The sequence below is a fragment of the Nicotiana sylvestris genome, chromosome 9, assembly GCF_000393655.2.
Source record: "Nicotiana sylvestris chromosome 9, ASM39365v2, whole genome shotgun sequence".
NCBI lineage: Eukaryota > Viridiplantae > Streptophyta > Magnoliopsida > Solanales > Solanaceae > Nicotiana > Nicotiana sylvestris.
Window position 1 is genome coordinate 77,625,451 of NC_091065.1, and position 20,347 is coordinate 77,645,797.

General features: G+C 35.7%; 1 protein-coding gene and 1 long non-coding RNA gene across 2 annotated transcripts; one reads left to right on the top strand and one right to left on the bottom strand.

Moving 5' to 3' along the window:
* Nucleotides 1–1,201: 1,201 nt before the first annotated feature.
* On the bottom strand, nucleotides 1,202–14,615 carry LOC104221851 (CSC1-like protein At4g02900). The gene is made up of 13 exons (XM_070156713.1): nucleotides 14,304–14,615; nucleotides 13,416–13,546; nucleotides 12,806–13,145; nucleotides 12,463–12,612; nucleotides 11,929–12,064; nucleotides 11,741–11,842; nucleotides 11,403–11,522; nucleotides 11,191–11,271; nucleotides 9,784–10,124; nucleotides 8,839–9,084; nucleotides 7,854–8,178; nucleotides 2,120–2,353; nucleotides 1,202–1,949 (listed from the first exon to the last, which is right to left on the bottom strand). Exons 3-13 carry the CDS (start codon nucleotides 13,117–13,119, stop codon nucleotides 1,746–1,748), a joined length of 2,253 nt encoding a protein of 750 aa, XP_070012814.1. The 5' UTR covers nucleotides 13,120–13,145; nucleotides 13,416–13,546; nucleotides 14,304–14,615; the 3' UTR covers nucleotides 1,202–1,745.
* LOC138877141 (uncharacterized) lies at nucleotides 2,271–8,844 on the top strand. Its single transcript, XR_011402466.1, has 3 exons — nucleotides 2,271–2,452; nucleotides 8,531–8,673; nucleotides 8,757–8,844. It is a non-coding gene; the product is annotated as an uncharacterized lncRNA (long non-coding RNA).
* Nucleotides 14,616–20,347: the final 5,732 nt, after the last annotated feature.

Consider the following 20,347-nt stretch of genomic DNA (forward strand, 5'->3'; position numbering starts at 1 on the left):
TATAATTCTTAATGTATGTTCTTGAGTAATACAAAAATCAGTTAGAACAAATCAAAAAGCATGACAATCTCTTATTCGTAATATTGTGATTCACCTTGTAACTTTTTCATTATTAAGTTATCCGAACCTAAAATAATAACACTTAACAAATAGTAACGTTGTTAACTTGAAAAGAGAATTATTATTATTTCATTTAATTTGATGGAGATAATCTCAAAATAAGATATCTTGAACTAATTACTAAATAAAGTATTTCAAATTTATTATTTCATTGATTAGCGTTAGAATTTTTGCATGTTAAGTATTAAATTGCTAATCTAATCAGTTTTGTTTCCTACAAATTTTTATGAAGACGTTAGGAGGGAGCTTAAGTTTCGTCTTTTTAGCCACCGCACCACATTCACATATTATATATGTTGTTTATTTAAAGCGTATTATTCTTTTTTAAATTTTTATTTCGAACAAATTTTTACTTGAAATTATTATTCGTTATTGCATCTAATGTAAATTTATTTTGCACTCTTCTAACAGGTTGCTTGGATTACTCGGTTGCATAATTGGTAATATTTATACTTTTACATATTAAATAATAGCTATTGCTAGCGCAAGAAATTAAAGTTTTTAATGTTATTTTTTAAAATTATTTATCTATTTTAACATAACATAACCTTACATTGTCCATTATAAATTTTATTTTTAATTGTCCATCTAACTATTTCAGGTTCAATCAAAATGAAAACCAAAGTAAAATCAATCCCCAATGTTGGATTACATGTACTGTAATATGTTTCTTACATGACTAACTTTATGTTGCACCTTTAAGTGGGATAAAAATAAAAAATAAAAATTTACCATATTGACATGTTTATACCTTACAAAATAAAAAATAAGCAACAAAAACACATGTATCTAATTAAATTTAATTGTTCATCTTTTTAGGTTCACACAATATCCAATCATCTTGACATTGACTTAAAATTTACCATATGATGATCCAACATTAATCAGTCACAAAATTTATATTTTTTCTTTCATGTATAATTATTTTCAAAGTTTTTCTCATAATATTGATATTATTTTATAAAATCATATACAACATAACTCGGCATACACGTCCAACGCACGTGTCGAGAAACTAGTTAAAACAAAATATATCATCAAGCATAGAACGTTGAAGTAAAACAGTAAACAAAAGTGAAAGTTGATTCAATGAGAATAAAAATAGATAAATTTCAGTTGTCGCCCAAAGAGTTAAAAATAAATTATATTTTTGTCGTGTTGGGGACCCCTCTTTGAGTCTCACATGCCAAAATTAGTTCCAGAAATGGAATGATTTTTCTTAGGGATGAAAAAATTGTTTTTAGATAATCTTGGGAACAACATATTTACTCATTGAATGGTCCAAATTGGCCTCTATTTGCCTATTTTTGTCAATCTTAAAATCTTGATGGGACTGAGTATTCTGCACAAAACCAGATCCAAACTTCACATAGTATGAACAAGTTAAAGAATTCTTTCTCCTTTAGCGAGCATTTAGAGGGCGCCTGAAATATCATCATCATCATCATCATCATCATCATCATCTATGCGCGTATGAGTTCTGCATTCCGTACATTCTGATTGAGTTACATTGTAATGCAGAAATCCCAACTCAAGCTATAATGGGAAACAGAAAAAAGAATAACCGCTTTCTTAAGTTCTTTCTATCTGTTTTGGGTGACAAAACTGACTATACAACCCGTGTCTCAGACGCCCTCTTCAGACTGAGTCTTACTACCCCTACATCTCTTGGTTGGAACAAGTGGATTATTCTCCTCATCGTCAAGTGCTGTCGGTCTCTCAAACTCTACACCCTTAAAAACTGGGTGTACATAAGCATCCTTGAGATATGCTTTTAAATTAAGGTTTGGTTCTGTCGCCCGTTCTAGTGTATCCTTCACCATTGCATCCTGCAGCAAACACTTCAACAATCTTAGCCTGAGTTGACAAACATGGTAGTAGCATTCCTAAGAAGATATAAAATGTATGTGTAAAGACTGCAAGTATAACAGACAATTTTTTCTAGAATGCAACGATTGTCTTTGCTTATAATGTGCTGCGGTAGGTAAGGAACACTAACCTGCAAGGGGAATTTGACAAATGCCGACTCAAATCGGCCCTTGCAAAATATATGGAACCAGATTGTCAGAATTGGAAGTGCAATCAGTATTACATTTGATCTGGCAACATTTTTGGTGCTCAACAGTCCCAGCAATAGAAGCTGGGATATAACCAAACCTACAATTATACGACGATGCACATCTGGCCAGAATGATGCGCCGCTCTCATACTTCTGATCATACACATTGATGATCTACAGGAAAGAACAAATTTCAGTATCTGACCATTTGATGGATCTAGGGAGTAGAAACAGTAATGGTAAATGTCGCAGTTCAAGGCCGTTGATACAAATGTAAGTTATCTTTTGCAGTAATTAGCTGAGTTTGTTAATCAAATAACGTGTTCTTAGAAATGGCTAAGTAAAGGGATGTCATCTCTTTGACTGAAGAAAGAGTTGTTACTAGAAATATAAAGCAGGAACAAGTGTAAAAACCCAACAAAGCAAACAGGTTCAGGAGAAGGGTCAATTCTTCAGATATTACATATGAACGTTATTGCACACTGAAAAGTACAAACTACATATGCTATATTTGCTTCATTGGCAATCCACATACCGAAATGTAACTCTTGGAGAACACTAGATGTTTTTACGTGTTGCGGAAGCCAAATGTATATAGTGTGAATAAGTCACAACTACTATACCAAAAATTATGACAGCCACCAAATAATAAATAAGACAATAAAACAACAATAAAGGGAACACCAGAATTTACGAGGTTCGGCTAATTTTGCCTACTCCTCGGACACAACCAATATTTTATTTCACTCCAAAAATACAAGTGAAATAATACTAAAGAGAGAAGATACAAATGCCTTAAACAGATGAGAAGGCAAATGAGAGGTGTATTTAAATCCTAAACATTAAGCCTTCTTTTATAGGGGAAAATCCCCCAACCCTTCTCTTCCCACCGATGTGGGACAAATAATTTTGCCAAATTCAACAAATCTCCACCTTGGCAAAATTCCACATCTTCAATTTTCTCTCAATAACAAATTTTGATTGTGTCTTCATCTTCAATCTTCAGTTTTCAACAATGTTGATCAAATCCAAACAATGTTGAAACTTGACCGCAGTCACCACCTTTGTCAGCATATCAGCAGGATTCTCCGTAGTATGAATTTTCTTCACTGTGACTCCACCTTCTTCTATGATTTCTCGTACGAAATGATACCGAACATCAATGTGCTTCGTCCTTGCATGATAAACTTGGTTCTTCGCTAATTGAATAGCACTTTGACTATCACAAAAAATTGTGATACCTTTTTGTTCAACACCAAGCTCCTTTAGCAATCCTTGAAGCCAAACTGCCTCTTTCACAGCCTCTGTAATAGCCATGTACTCTGCCTCTGTTGTAGACAAAAGCAACTGTTGACTGCAAAGTAGACTTCCAACTAACTGGTGCCTTTGCAAAAGTAAACACATAACCAGTAGTTGATCTTCGTTTGTCCAGATCACCCGCAAAATCTGAGTCACAATATCCAACTACAGACTGATTGTCTTCCTGCTCAAAAACTAACCCGACATCTACAGTATTATGAATATACCGTAGAATCCACTTCACAGCTTGCCAATGCTCCTTCCCTGGATTGTGCATATATCTGCTAATAACTCCAACAGCTTGTGAAATGTCAGGCCTTGTGCAAACCATTGCATACATCAAGCTACCAACAACATTTGCGTATGGTACCTTTGACATATACTCTCGTTCAGCTTCATCCATTGGCGACATAATAGTACTTAGCTTAAAATGGGAAGCAAGTGGAGTACTAACTGGCTTAGTCTTGTCATCTATGCCAAAACGTTGAAGTACTCTCTTCAAATATTCCTTTTGAGATAAACAGAGTTTCTTTGAACGTCTATCTCTAATTATCTCCATGCCAAGAATTTTCTTTGCCTCACCCAAATCCTTCATCTCGAACTCCTTCTTCAGTTGAATCTTCAACTTATCAATTTCTTCCGAATTCTTGGAAGCTATCAACATATCATCAACATATAGGAGAAGATATACAAAGGAACCATCTTTAAGCTTGTGCAAATACACACAATGATCGTATTTGCTTCTCTTGTACCCTTGCCGCAACATAAACTCGTCAAATCGCTTGTACCATTGTCTAGAAGATTGTTTCAATCCGTACAACGATTTTTCAAGTTTGCACACCATATTTTCTTTTCCAGCAACTTTGAATCCTTCTGGCTGAGTCATGTAGATTTCCTCCTCCAAGTTTCCATGTAAAAACGCAGTTTTTACATCCATCTGAACTAGTTCCAAATCCAATTGTGCTACCAAAGCCAACATAATTCTAATGGAGGAATGTTTTACAACTGGAGAAAACACTTCATTGTAATCAATTCCCTCCTTTTGAGCATATCCTTTGGCCACCAATCTTGCTTTGTAGCGAACATCTAATTGGTTAAGAAATCCTTCTTTCTTTGCAAATACCCATTTGCACCCAATTGCTTTCTTTCCCTTCGGGAGATTGGCCAATCTCCATGTATGATTCTGATGAAGGGACTGTATTTCATCATTCATGGCAATCCTCCACTTATCTTCTTCTGAACTTTGGACAACGTCTTTATAAGTAGTAGGAACATCATCAGCTACAATTGAGGTTGCACAAGCAACCGTCTCTATGAGACGAACAAGTTTTCGTTATTGTTCTTTTTGGCCTGCTGGTTGCTATTGATTCAAGTTGTTGTTGAGGTTCCTGAGTTGGAATCTCCTCTACTGGCTCTCCTTCCAGAGGGTAATCTTCATTTGTTTCCTCCTCTGCTTCTTGTGTAGGAAAAATAAATTTTCCCTCAAACTCCACCTGCTTAGAAGCACCTTTATTTTGTTTGGTGTCTTCTGTTACCTTATTTACCATAGCAGATTCATCAAAGGTAACATCTCTGCTGAATATTACTTTCTTTGTCATAGGACACCATAAGCGATATCCTTTGACTCCAGAAGTAATTCCCATAAAAATAGCCTTCTTTGCCCTTGGATCCAATTTTGACTCCGTCACATGATAATATGCAGTTGAGCCAAACACGTGCAAAGAGTTATAATCTACAGCAGGTTTTCCGTACCATTTTTCAAATGGTGTCTTGCCATCAATAGCAGCAGATGGTAGACGATTAATGAGGTGGCATGCATATGTAATTGCCTCAGCCCAAAATTCTTTGCCCAAGCCAGCATTGGACAACATACACCGTACCTTCTCCAGCAAGGTCCGGTTCATACGTTCTGCCACTCCATTCTGTTGTGGTGTATGTCTAACAGTGAAGTGTCGGACGATGCCATCATTTTCACAGACCTTATTGAAATGATCATTTTTGTATTCACCTCCATTGTCTGTGCGAATACACTTGATCCTCCTGCCTGTCTGATTCTCCACCATCGTCTTCCATTTGAGAAAAATTCTCAACACTTCATCTTTGCTCTTCATTGTATACACCCATACTCTTCGGGAAAAATCATCAACAAAGGTTACAAAATAGTGCTTCCCACCCAATGAAGGTGTTTTGGAAGGACCCCAAACATCAGAGTGTACATAATCCAAAATGCCTTTAGTATTATGGATCGCTGTACCAAATTTAACCCTTGTCTGTTTCCCTTTAACACAATGCTCACAAAACTCCAAGTTGCAAGCCTTGACTCCTTTTAACAATCCTTGATCTGATAGAGTTTTCAAGGATTTTCCTCCAGCATGTCCCAAGCGCATGTGCCATAGCTTGGTTGCTTCTGCCTCTTTGTCGTCACTAGATGTCACTGTCGCTGTCCCAATAACTGTACTGCCACAATAGCGGTACATATTATTATTCTTCCGATTAGCCTTCATTACCACTAGTGCACCGGAACATACTCTCATCACTCCATTTTCTGCAATGATTTTAAACCCTTTTGATTCCAGGGCTCCCACAGAGATGAGATTCTTCTTCAAATCCGGTACATATCGAACATCTGTTAATGTTCTGATCATTCCATCATGGTTCCTTAATCGTATTGAACCAATGCCATATGAGGTAAGAGGGCTGTTATCCGCTGTGTGGACGACTCCATATTCTCCTTCTTGAAATTCCACGAACCAGTCCCTGTTGGGACACATATGATAGCTACAAGCCGAGTCCATCAACCATATGTCTGATGATGTTGATGACTCTGTTGTAACTAATGAGAAGTCTGAATCATCACAATCAGCTACATTTGAATCCATAATAGCCTTTCCATTGTTATGTTTGGCCTTATTCTTCAACTTCGGACAGTCTTTCTTCCAGTGCCCTTTTTCTCGACAAAAGGCACATTCATCTTTGCTGGGTCTGGATCTTGACTTGGATCTTCCCTTCTTTGTCCTCATTTGACTTTGAGGACGACCCCTCACAAATAGTGCTTCTCCTTCTCCGCCCTTCTGTTTTTCTCGCTTTCTTTGTTCATAGATGTACAAAGCCGAACAAACTTCTCTGAGAGAAACTTCGTCATTTCCATGGAGTAGAGTAGTTTCAAGGTGCTCGTACTCATCAGGAAGTGACGCCAACAACATTAAGGCCAAGTCACCATCATCATAAGTTGTATCCATATTTTGCAAATCTGTGACCAACTTATTGAAACTGGTGATATGTTCATTCATCGTGGTACCAGGAACATAGGTGAAGTGAAACAGTCTCTTCTTCATGTACAATTTATTTTGACTGTTTTTCTTCAAAAATTTATCCTCTAGTGCTTTCCATAATTTACTTGCAGAAGTTTCCTTTGTGTATGGATATTTCTGCTCTCTAGCAAGGTAGGATCGAATGGTACCGCAAGCAACACGGTTGATAATTCTCCAATCTTCTTCTCCAATAACATCTGGTTTCTTTTCTTCAATGGCCAGATCTAGCCCTTGTTGAAAAAGGACATCTAGAACCTCGCCTTGCCACATCCCAAAATGTCCGGACCCGTCAAATATTTCGACCGCAAATTTCGCATTTGACACAATTCTTGTCATAAGCGAAGATGTCAATGATGACGTATTGTTGACACTTGATGTAGATTCTTCTTGTTTATTGTCTCCCATCTTTGACACAAATATTATTTAATAGCTGACGACACAAATCAAGATTATTTCCTTTCTGGTGTGGAAGATCAGACTAAGCTGCAACCACAGAGCATACTCAGACAGAACCTTGACTCAGTTACCAAGATAAATCTTTTCTGATGTGGAAGATCAGACTATGCTGCAACCACAGAGCATACTTAGACAGTACCTTGGCTCTGATACCAATTGTTGCGGAAGCCAAATGTATATAGTGTGAATAAGTCACAACTACTATACCAAAAATTATGACAGCCACCAAATAATAAATAAGACAATAAAACAACAATAAAGGGAACACCAGAATTTACGAGGTTCGGCTAATTTTGCCTACTCCTCGGACACAACCAATATTTTATTTCACTCCAAAAATACAAGTGAAATAATACTAAAGAGAGAAGATACAAATGCCTTAAACAGATGAGAAGGCAAATGAGAGGTGTATTTAAATCCTAAACATTAAGCCTTCTTTTATAGGGGGAAAATCCCCCCAACCCTTCTCTTCCCACCGATGTGGGACAAATAGTTTTGCCAAATTCAACATTACGTTCCATTGCTTTTAAGCATTTATCATGCATCTCGTCTTTGCACCTTCTCAACAAGATATCTAAACATCTGTTGCATAAGCAATAGTGAAATACCTGATGACGGAAAACCATATAAGCAAATGCGAAGAAGACTATGATGAAAGGCAGGAGTACGGGTGTGACCACTGAGTACACAAGGCCTAGTAGAAAGTACAGTTGTATGCGAGGTTCTGATACAGAGAAATTCAACGAACCAGGATCTGTAGCCTGCTCTCTATCCTGATCTGTCTTTACCAGAAACGTATTCTTAAGATGAAACATAACTAATGGAACCAATCTAAGAATCTCTGCAGCAATTCCAGCCCAACCATCAACCATTATGTAGGTAATGAAGAAAGTAGCCTTCAACGGAATAGCTACACCAACTGTTTTTGGGATTCTGAACAAAAAGGAACAGGTTAAACAAGCTGTGTATATGATCAAGACAGAAAATACATAATCAATAAACCAAGGGATCCTTTCATATCAAATACAGAGAAGTTATGTAATACTAAGGAATTTCCTGTAAACACATTCAGACTCCTTTAACAATAATCTAAAGTGTCGCTTAAATAATCCAAATTCTTGATGCTTCACTCTTCAGCACACATAAAGAAGTCCTATGATAGATCGGTCAATGTAATGGCATCTTCAGTTACAGTTTTCGCTGAACATCATATAATGAAAACTATTGCTGCACTTTGAGGGAAATATTGTTCAAAGAGCACTGCTAAAGAATTAAAATGTTTCAGGTCACAAGCAGGATTCAGCTATCAATTTGTAAGGAACGTTTCCACAGATACAATTCTAGATAACAGTGAGCTCCTAATGCCAAGAGGTTGATTTTTCAGATCATTCCAGTCTCTGAACCAAGAAAAGTAAACAATCGAAGGAGGTAACATGTTTGTCACCAAATAATGTGAATGTAATCTTCTTTCCTCTTTCTTATGTTATTTTTTTTTATATCAAAACAAAAAGATTGGTTCTTTCTAGCACCCCAAGAAAAAGATCCGTGAACATGTCATCATGTCTCCCATTTAGACGAGCAGTAGGAACTCACTCTGATGGAGGCTCTTCCACAAATCTCTGTAGCTGCTCAAATGCTGCTCCAGTGATGATACTTCCCAGGAACACGTTGACAAGGATAAAAAAATGATATTTAGTTGCTGATCTTCTGTCCAAAGATGAAAGTGATGTATAGCCTTCTATTTTTGACATGGCCATTAGAATCGTAGGAAGAAGAATCAGAAAAATCTTCAGTATAATCCCAGGAAGAACACCTTGGATAAAAGATTTGACAACTTCCCTGTAACAGGAATTCCAGAAGAAAGAACCTCAAAAATTGATTTATTAAATACTCCCTCTGTTCCAGTTTATGTGAACCTATTTCCTTTATGGTCCGTTCCAAAAAGAATGACCCCTTTCTAAATTTGGTAACAATTTAGTTTAAACTTACAATTCTGCCCTTAATGAGAAGCTTTTATAACCACACAAATACTTTGGGGCCCCTTTTGCTTTGTTTAGGACCACAAATTTCAAAAGTCTTCATTTTTTCTTAAACTTCGTGCCCAGTCAAACAGGTTCACATAAATTGGAACGGAGGGAGTACATGATATTCTCAAGTACATAAAATCAAAAAGGAGTCCTCAAGTGCAAATATTGAAGTTTGATGCTTAATTTTTTGGGTTTCTTTGTCTTTCTAGATAAGTAAGCTAAACTGATGGCTTTTAACCTTCCCCATGAAAAGATTTTGCAAGGGCATTGAAAACAGTATAAAAGTATACACATAAACCTCTATCCGGTACTCTGAACGCTTATATGGAATGGGTAGAAATATTCTTATGGTATAATCACCCATCACTACAACAGAGTTTCGAAGTGATCCTTCTTTTTTTCCCCCTCTCTCTTTGACGCATAAATACTAGCACCTGTTTTACTAACAACGTAAGAAGATCACTTCCTTTTTTTTATAAGTAAAAAATCACAAAGTAAGAAGATCACTTACATCTGTATCAACGGCCTCAAGACGGGAAGTTTATTCTCAATACCATCAATGCTTGCCAAAGACTGAACGAATGCAATAGGGATCATAAAAAAGAATGTAAGAAAGAAGAAAGCAACAGCCATTAGCAGTTTGCGGACATTGAGTTCAACATATGGTATTGATAGATTATCCCAATAGACATCACGTGGTTCAGGAGCCCATTGTGTCAACCAAATGGTTGGGTTACATGATTGTTGTGTTTGAGCACAGACAGCCGCTCCCCAACGAGATTTAAATGAAACAAATGCTGCAGGAACTATTGCCTTGGGATCACTCATAACTTTTTCTCTTTCTAAAGCTTCCTACATCAAAGAGTAAGTCTGTCAGAGTAAGTCTATTACCATATTGCAGCAGGCAATCAAAATAAATTATTTATTGCTATAACTATTAAATCAAGACTTCTCCATTTGCAACATTTATCTTGTCTCACTAATTGGTTGGCCCATAAAGTGAAGTTTTAGGTGTAAAAGGATTGGAATCTCTACTAGTAAAGCAAAGACAGGAACCCTATGTATCATTCAACATAAATCAACACAAATTGATCAAAAATCACCTTATACAAGCTAGCATACAATTAGGTTCAGCCATTAAAATCATCAGTACTACCACAGGTTATGTCACGTTTTACGTTACTCTAAATCCGAAAATCATCATATTTGACAAGAGACACCAAAAGAAGCTGAAATTTTTTTCTCCCATGCTAGCTAAAATCAAACATTAGTGAGAATAAACATTTTGGCATAATTCATGCAAGGGTTGGCCAGGAAAAAGCTCCTGGTTTATTTTGGATTCCCTGAACGCAGATTAAATTTCCCAATGTACTACGTTAATATAACTATGCGCTGCACATATATATGCATCTTCTTTGCTCTATATATAAAAGAGCTAGTTGAAAGTCGTGATTTCTTCAAGATGGTGCTTAAAATATGGAAAGATCTGAGAGGTCACATTTTTATGCATGAGCATGTACTCCCATTAAATCTTAGGATTTTCTGATAGCTTGTATGTCCTGTTAAATAGTCCTCTATGGCACATTTCTCTCCAGAGTTGATCAAGTATGCCATAAACACAGAGCATGTTGCTTCTTTCTTAACAAACCTCCAGCGTTGACATCAGTTTGGTTTTCCAACATGTAGCTCATTTGATGAGAAGAAAGAAGCGTGATTTGTTAAACATCAATGAGTTAAGCCAGTAACTTAGAATGAATCAATTGGGAAGTATAACCCAAACCATGATAAGCTTTTAAACAGTGGTGAATGACTTCATGAAGATGGAAGAACAGACAATACTCCAAGCAAAAGAAGTACTTATTCAGATGAATTCATAAAGAAGAAAGTGAAATGATATACCATAGTCAGAGACACTTACTTCTTTACTCAACTTCTCAATTTCAGCGGTATAATAATCAATGGCGTCCACAGTTTTTCCCCAAAGGCCCCAAAACCCTGTCTATACATGACTGAACATGAGATTCGTTATGTATGATTAACTCAATATATTTAACAAGAAAACCAAAGAGCAAATGAAATTAAAATAATGCTTTGCTGTTCAAAAAAGCAACAAGGCAAAGAAAAAAGTACCTTCGTCTTTGGCTTAATCTTAGGGTTTCTCTCATACTTAGTTTGGTAGTATGTAAGCCAATTTTGATAGCTCTTCTTCTTTTCCACCAATTTAGCTAGATTATTTGCATTGTAAACAACCTACAAGTTGCATTAGTTTAAGGTTGATCAATTGCAGTAACTGCAAACCAGGACATGTAAGAATGAGAAATGGCTAAATCCCTATTTCTTGCTAGGCTAGATAAAACATATCATAACTATGTTATCTAAAGAAGTGAAGAGAGATGATATTAAACAACATCATATTAACTATCGTTTCACATCAATTTATGAAATGCATCATATTAAAGGATAGAAACCTGGTGTGTTAGATAATGATCTGGATGATTCACGCAAAAGAAATGTTCAACATGCTCGCTCACTGATTCATCTGGATCTGGAGGAACATTTCTCACAAGGACCTATAGGAGGAAAACGCTGGTAAAGTAACCAAAGGGTGTACCACAAAACAGTCTAAACATTTCAATGAATTATGTCATGCACCTACAGTAAACTGATCAGGCCGACGATTTTCAGAGGCAAGAAACTGCAGCCTCATGGTTGATATTATATGATATTCTTTGTATAGTATATAGCAGGTCCAAAACGTGACTGCATAAGCCATTACCAGGTGTGCCCAAAACCTGATCAAAAAAGAATAAATGGAAGGTTAATGTAGTTAGTAACAAGTCTTCAACAGCATAGGTGTATCCTTATAGAAACCACTAGATAAAGGAAGCTGCAATCGCTAAGCCTGAGGTGCTATTTTGTACATTACTCTTTTATGTAATAGAAGTGAAGAATACAGGAAAGTCTGTCAATCTTGTGCCAAAACATCTGAGCATGAGCATATGTTCATTAACAGTTATTACAGAACATACAGATGTGCATGAATATCTTGTTGATACCTTGATAATAGAATATTATTTAAAATATAATTATGACTTGTGATGTGAAACTTCTATACCAAATTAATTATCAATTATGAACATTTTTAGACCAAGAAAGCTACCAAGACAGAATGGCAAAACTAAATTCTTACCTCTGTGATCCAGAAGGGACATTGGATATCGAAAGTTTATCGATACCGCTGAATGTAAGATCCTCAATTTGCTCCAAATGTTTCCCAGTCCAATTGACAGGCACTAAAACCCCAAATGAAAATAGTGCAATAGGAACAAAGATTTTCAATCTGCATTAATAATTCTGGAGTTAGTTCTGATACACGGAAACCACCAGTAACGTAAACCAACTCTTTTGCCACTTATCCTTTAAAAGTTCCTAGTTAAAACGAATGAAGCATAACTGAAAGCACTGTGTTATCAATAAAAACTATAGCCTTCTAATGAAATGGACAAGGAATATTCTAAATGTTGTGAACTCACCCAAGAAGGTATATCCGTATATAGACAGCAGAATCAAGACCAGCATGATCGATAAGCTCTGGTTCTGGCATTCTTAGAGCTGCAGGCATCCAATTCAGGAACCTTATGTATGTTCTGCAATCCAAGTTGACAAATTTCCTCACAAATGCTCCGGAACTTCTTGGGCTTGCTCGTATTCCCTTCAGATACCATTTTGAGAAGTACACTCTGTCATTGAATGGCTGGAGTCGTAGAATAGCAAAGGCCACAAGAAATGCAAATGCAGATAGAAGATTGAGCACAGCTGACAGAAGAATATCATCACTGCTAGCCATGTTTCCTTCAGAATGTTACTTGTAACCTGTTATTACCAGGGAAGACAGGTATGCATAAGAGTGACAACTTTGCCAATTATGGTATTTCTCATAATGAAGAAAAATACTACTCATAATCAAGTTTAACAAATATGCTACCAGTCCAGTTAGCAGTCAGCAGAGGTAGAGGCGGATGCAGCCTTTTTCACTGGGTTCAACTGAACCAGTAATTTTAACGCAGAATATAAATATATGTGAAAAATTGGTAAAATTTCAACAAATATCAAATTTGGACTCATAATCTCAATAGTCAGCACCTTTTGCTTTATTATCAAGGCAACCAGAAGAACTAGAACCTATAGGCACTCCTTTTTCGCAGCCGCAATGATGGCGCACTTTCGAGGTCTGTCAATCACCTTTTGACTCTATCAGGCCGTACTCTATCAGCCTGTACAAGTGCAACGCCAATATCAACAAATTAAATACCAAAATATGCATACTTCACCTCAAACTTAATTGAAGAAGCATCAAAGTTATAATTTATAGACTTGCGCAGAACAGTATGCTACGAGACATGTGGAGCGTTTTTTGTAACACCCCTCATAACCAAAAAAATAATCACAAAATAAACTTATTGGGTCCCATGGGGATGGGAGAGAGGGCGGAGCTACTGTACTGCTTACAGCTTCGGCAGAACCTAGTAACTTTGGCTCAAATCATGTATTTGTGTTAAGAAATTTATTTAATATGTATACATGATTTATTCAGAACCTAGTAAGTCGTCTTTTCTAGAGTTCAGAATAAACTCAAAATTCTAGCTCTGCCAGATGGCAAAGTCTTGAATATGTCAGTTGAGAGCATGATAATTATGTTTAAGCCCGGAGTTAACAGGATCAAGATAATGGGAACATGAAACAACTACGCCGTAGATGAACATGGACGACATACAATGTTATAAAAGACCTTGTTATACATTAATGTCTTTTAAACAAATCAGAATCAGGAACAGAGGCCCATCAGTTTTGTTTTTTCCATTCATTTTTTTCTTTCGAATTCAGAAATTGCTTTATTCAAGATCATGGGCTTGAAAAAAAGCTTATATCTCTCCAATAATCAACAAAACACATGAAAAAAACAAAAATTCGTGGTTCATGATTATACAAACTTGAGAAGATTAATGAACAAAGAATTGACATATGACAAACCTTAAAACGAGCCAAGTTTCTTGCTTTCCGTCCTCTCACAAGAACCCAAACGTATCGACAAGATTTTTTTTTCTTCCCTTGTGGCCAAGCAAACAAAGGTATTTTCTTCAATAAGAATGAAGTGAATGGAATATACGTGAATGACAGAACAGAAGAGAACAGAACCTCAATGTAATGTGGGTGAAGAAAAGGATTCAGTTAGGGTTTCTTAGAGAGGAAGATGATGATTTTGATGGAGAGGAAAATGTGCCCGAGCCTGAGGAGGGGGCGGCAACAAGCACGGGACCGGCCTTCCTTTGCTGTGTGCGTATGCGTCTCATGACACTTTCACCAAAAACACGTTGTATCCTGTTATTATTAGCAATTCCATCTGCTGCTGCGTAACTTGAAATATGCAATTACAAATATACCCCTATGCGCTTTGAGAATGCTTTTCTATATCTAAACTATCCGTTCATCTAAACGATAACTACTACTGTTAATTCAGTTCAAATCTCTTTGTAAAATTAGAGGAGACATAACTTTAATGAATTTTGTAAGCCTCGGGGAAGAATTTAAAAGGTCAAACACTCTTGCTAATTTAGAAAAGAAGAGATTAAAAAAATAAAGTAAGAATTTTTTTGTATTTGACATTTTCCTGACAGTCCATCTTATTAGTAGTGTATAGCTTTTTAAAATATTTAATGAATGAAATATGAATATCATTTCAGAATTGGATATTAAATAACTTTATTACCTTTTATACAATAATCAAATTAAAAAAAGTGAAATTTTTAATAACTTTTGATTTAGAATAGCCATATGAGATGGAGACTTGAAATTGTAATGACTGAATACATACGGAGACACTTAAAGTTGGCACGATTTTTCATTTAGACACCTAAACTCAAGGGTGTTCCTATTGAGCACTTATACTGCCCGAAACTTATTCCAATTAAGCATTTCTTGTTGAGTTGGCATATAAAGTGAGTTTCACCCGCCAATATAGGCGCGTGAAGATCCAAAAATAATTTTTTTTATTTCCTCCTCCTTCTCCCTCAAAAACAAAACAGATCTGAGGCAGTCCCCTCTTCACTGCCGGAATCCGGCGAGAGAAACCGGCGGACTCATCCTCTCCAAAAAACCAACGAGCCCCCCTCTTCTTCTTCAACCCTAAGAAACCAGTTGTACCCCATCTCCTCATCTCCAGCCGCTGCCGCAAACAAACCATGCCGCTCTAAGAGATTTCCGGCCACCACGCTGCCGCTGAACTTCATTGCCGGCGGCTAGCGACCCATCTCCAAGACCATAGCCGGCAGAACTCCAACCCAACCGCCAGAACTGAAATGAAGAAGAAGAAGCAGAGAACTGAGACTAAAATGAAGAAGAAGAAGCAGCAAAAGGAGAAACAGAAATGGGTCGCTGGGTTGGAGAACCATTGATTAAACCCTAAACATCATTAATGGGGTCTTTAAAAAGCTTGAAGGTTTAAAATGGGTTACTTGATTTGATGAAAGTTTGGAAAATTAATATTGGAGTTGTCTTCGGGCCGTCGTGGGGAATCTTTAGCTGAAGTTATAACAAATTTGGAGGAGTTTTCTCTTAAAAATTTGGATTAAAATCATGCTTAGAACAAGAACACACATGAAAATAGTGAAGAACACCAAGACCACTGATTTCCAGAACATAATTCTCATTTTTTTAAAAATGTGTTCTTTCCTGATTGGGTGTAAATTAAGCTTTTCTTTTCTTTTTGAGAATGTTATTTTTATTTTATTTATTAAATAGATTTAACATAGTTTTTCCTTTTTTTTTTATTCAGAATAATATATGTCCTTTTTTTATTCGTCATTCGCCACGTCAGCAGCGAGTGCATTGCACAAACTTTGTAAGTTTGGCTGATTATCAAAGAAGTGCTTAATTGGAATAAGTTTCGGATAGTATAAGTGCTCAATAGGAACAACCTTGAGTTTAAGTGTTTAAATGAAAAATCGTGTCAACTTTAAGTGTCTCTGTATGTATTCAGCCAAATTGTAATAAGTGTATTAGTATAACATTTAATCATTATAAAAGGCAATAGAAGGTCCTAATAAACGAATCTGTCATAAAGAAGTTTGACTATGTCGCTATTCATCTAAAAGTAAAATTAATAATTTAAAAGTCTGAATTAAATTATCAGTTATAACATGTCAAAAAGGGAATTAAAGCCCACCAAATTGGTTCTGACTGAAACGCTTTAAGTTTTTGTCATAGATGTTTAAGTTTTAATATCATTCCACAAACATCATGAAGTAATTAAAATAAGTTTTTATTTGACATAACACATAAACAAACCTTTAAATTTAGTCTTAGCTGGCAAGTATGCCCTATAACTTTGGGTGGACACAAATAGGCACCTCAACTTGTATAAAATTGAACACGTAAAAATAAATGCTGACATGGCTCATACATTTTGGAAGTATCAAGATGATCATTTTGTAAGATGGGGTGTTCAACTGACAAAGTGGAGATAAATTGAGGTCCTACGTATGCACACCCAAAATTGAAAAGCATACTTGCTAGCTGAAGTCAAGTTTAAGGGCATATATTATGCATTATGCCTTTTTTATTTTCATATAATTAATCGGAAAAATACGAAAACAAGCACCTTCCTTTGGAAGGATATTAGTTGGCATGAAGGTTCTAGGAAACATTAGATATTGTTAAGAAACGGAGAGCTGCATATTTGAGCTAATTCCACAAATGCCCTTCGCGTTTACTGCGTGTCCAGTTTCTGTTTTGGCAAAGGGCTAAATATATCCCTCTACTTTCAAATATTGTTTACTTGTACCCTTTGTTATACTATTGGGCTATCCATACCCCTACCGTCATACTTTCGAACAAAAATACCCCAATTGTCATACTTTGGAACAAAAATACCCCTATTTTGGATGGAGTGCAACGTGGCAAAACCAGATTAAAATGATCCATTTCTTTTTTTTTACCCGATCCGTTTTAAAAAAAAAACACAAACCCGACCCCTATTTTCATTTTTTTCGGTTTTTTATTAAATTTCAGTTTTTAAAAAACGAAAATATTTTGTTAAAAAACAAAACAAAAAAATTCTGTTTTTACAAAACAAAATTCTTTTAAAAAACTGAAAACATAAAAAAATATTTTTCAAAAAACGAAAAATATTTTGTTGAAAATAATGTTTTCAGTTTTTAAAAAACGAAATATTTTGTTATAAACTAATTTTTTTTTTGTAAAGGGTTTTAGCTTCTTTGGGTTCTATAAATAAAGGAAATCTTTGTAAAGTATATGAAATTTTATTTAACATATGAAAAGAAAAAGAAGGAAGAGAGTGGTGTGTGTGGGAGGGGGGGGGTAATTTTGGGTAATATAGCAAAATATTTTCGTTTTTTAAAAACTGAAAACATTATTTTCAATAAAATATTTTCGTTTTTTAAAAACTGAAAACATTATTTTCAATAAAATATTTTCGTTTTGGAAAACTATTTTTTTTCATTTTTTTAAAAGAAATTGTTTTGTAAAAACTGGAAAAATAAATTTGTAAAAACAGTTTTTTTTGTTTATTAACAAATATTTTCGTTTTTTAAAAACTGAAATTTAAAAAAAAAAATTGGAAAATAAAATAAAAATAAGGGTCGGGTTGTGGGTTTTTTTTTAAAAACGGATCGGGTAAAAAAAAGAAGTGGGTCGTTTTAATTTGGTGTTGCCACGTGGCACTCCATCCAAAATAGGGGTATTTTTGTTCCAAAGTATGACGGTAGGGGTATGGATATCCCAATAGTATAACGAAGGGTACAAGTAAATAATATTTGAAAGTAGAGGGGTATATTTAGCCCTTTTCCGTTTCTGTTTTGTATAGTGTTATTAGAGGTGTCAAACGGACCGGGTTTACCCGGCCCGGCCTGGCCCAGATCAGTTGAAACCCGGCCCGGCCCGACCTGGTACTTAGGGGGCCGGGTGGGCTGGGTTACTAGGGTTAGGGGAGTTGGTCCGTTCACTTTAATTCATCCGGTTAACCAGACCGGTCAAACCCGATCAACCAAAATTCCTGTAGAACCGGTTCACCGGCCCAACCCGGTTTAACGGGTAGATTTCAATTTTTTTTAAAGGTTTTAGAGTCTAAGGTAATGCAAAACCTTTGAATTTACTCTTTTTTCGTTAATTTACTTGTTAAATGTAAATATTTCAATTTGTAAGTTTGAATTTTGAAATAAATATAGCACTTGCAATTTATAAGTGTAATTTTTTCTCATCTTCATTGTATTCTTTATATTTTTACTTTATATTAATATAATTTATAATAGTTATACAAAATACAAAAAAAATTAAAAATTACACTAACCCGGCCCCGACCCCTTGTACCCGTAACCCTTACGGTTTATTTTTAACCCGGATGAATTCGAATCCGTTAAGCCCGATAACCCCTAACTCGTAACCGGTCCGGTTCAAAACTCAGACAATTTCAATTTTTTCCTACCCAGCCCGATCCGGCCCACCCGTTTAACACCCTTAAGTGTTAATTGTTATGATGATTCGCTGTCTTGGGCGGTTGCAGTGGGCACCTACTGCATTTGTTAGTCCGAGGTTATTCTTGTCTTCCAAATTGACTTCTTGTTTGTCTCAACTTTTTTCTTTTCAAATTCAAATTCCTAATTGCTATGCTTCTTGTCGTTTGTGGTGACTGAACCAGTGAACACATGGCGGGTGCATTGCAAATGAATTCTGATATCTGACACGATCTTACGACTTTATGTTGTGATGTTTGCTTGTGTTATTTTATTTTTAATTGGTGTCCATTTGCTATATCTATGCATATTATGTGTTATAAATATTATCTTACACAAACATATAAAATTGTGTGACAATTGTAAAATTAACTCAAGTAAATTGTGTTTGAGGCAGACTTTAATTCTCGTCTCAAATTAATATTTATCTTAAATTATTCTAAAGCAATATCAATCTATTATTTCTTATGCACGTTAAACCATTTCTTTTCTATTATATTGTTCAACGCGGTAAAAATTCAGGCAAAGCAGTTACAATGAGTAATTTCATTTTCAAAAACAGCTACGTTTCCAATTAAATCATGGTTTGGTTTACGCCGGGAACCCGTCCTTTTCAATCTATACGTGTGGGTAAGCTATAAAGATCGTAATCTTGAACAAAACTATCTCCATGCTGGTGAGTGGTGACGTCCTATCTAAATTTATATAGATTACTTCAAATAAAGATAAACTCTTTCCTAAATTGGAAACAGGAGAAGGAAAGGGGATCTAAATAGTAACTCAAAAAATCAATGTAACCAAAATATTTGTTTACAAAAGCTCGTAAGTTAGCATTTCATGGATCATTTCCTTACAACTTAATGGCATTATAGCAATATATGTGATCGAGCTATGCAATGAATCAACTTTTTTCAATCAACTGTGCATCAATTCGGGTCGGGGATACGAATCATCTAAGATCCATTCTACTTTATTTAAGTTCATTCTTTCCAATATATCTTTATGGTGCCGACATACGAATATTTAAGAGATTAACTTTATTTTGTTAAAAATATCCGCACCTAGACTCCCTCCCCCTCACCTCCCCCACCCTCACCCCCCAAAAATGGGTGTAAACAAGTGTCTAAAGACGACCGTTTTCCTTTTTTTTGTGTTGCTTTTATCTTTGAGAAGGGAAAGTCTCGGTTGTTGTAGTTTTTTCTTTTTCTTTTGTCTTTTGAACTCTGAGGATTCTACTCTTATTTCCCGTTTCGTTCATCTACCTTGAGGTTCCTGTAAATAATTTAATTCATATCTAACATTCTTTAAAAAATGTACTATTTGTTCAATATTCCATGAATTTTACCTCCAAGACCATGGTAGCTTTAACTAGCAAAATAGTACCATTGCCACCAACACGGCCACGTATTTTTCAGATCTCGACGCTCTTTTTGCCATTTATGGGAGTAGGTTCTAGTATTTGTAACTTCTGGATCAGATGATGGTCCAACTGTTCCAACCAAAATAGAGATCTATTTTTGTTTACCCTAAAATTAGATAACAATTGTA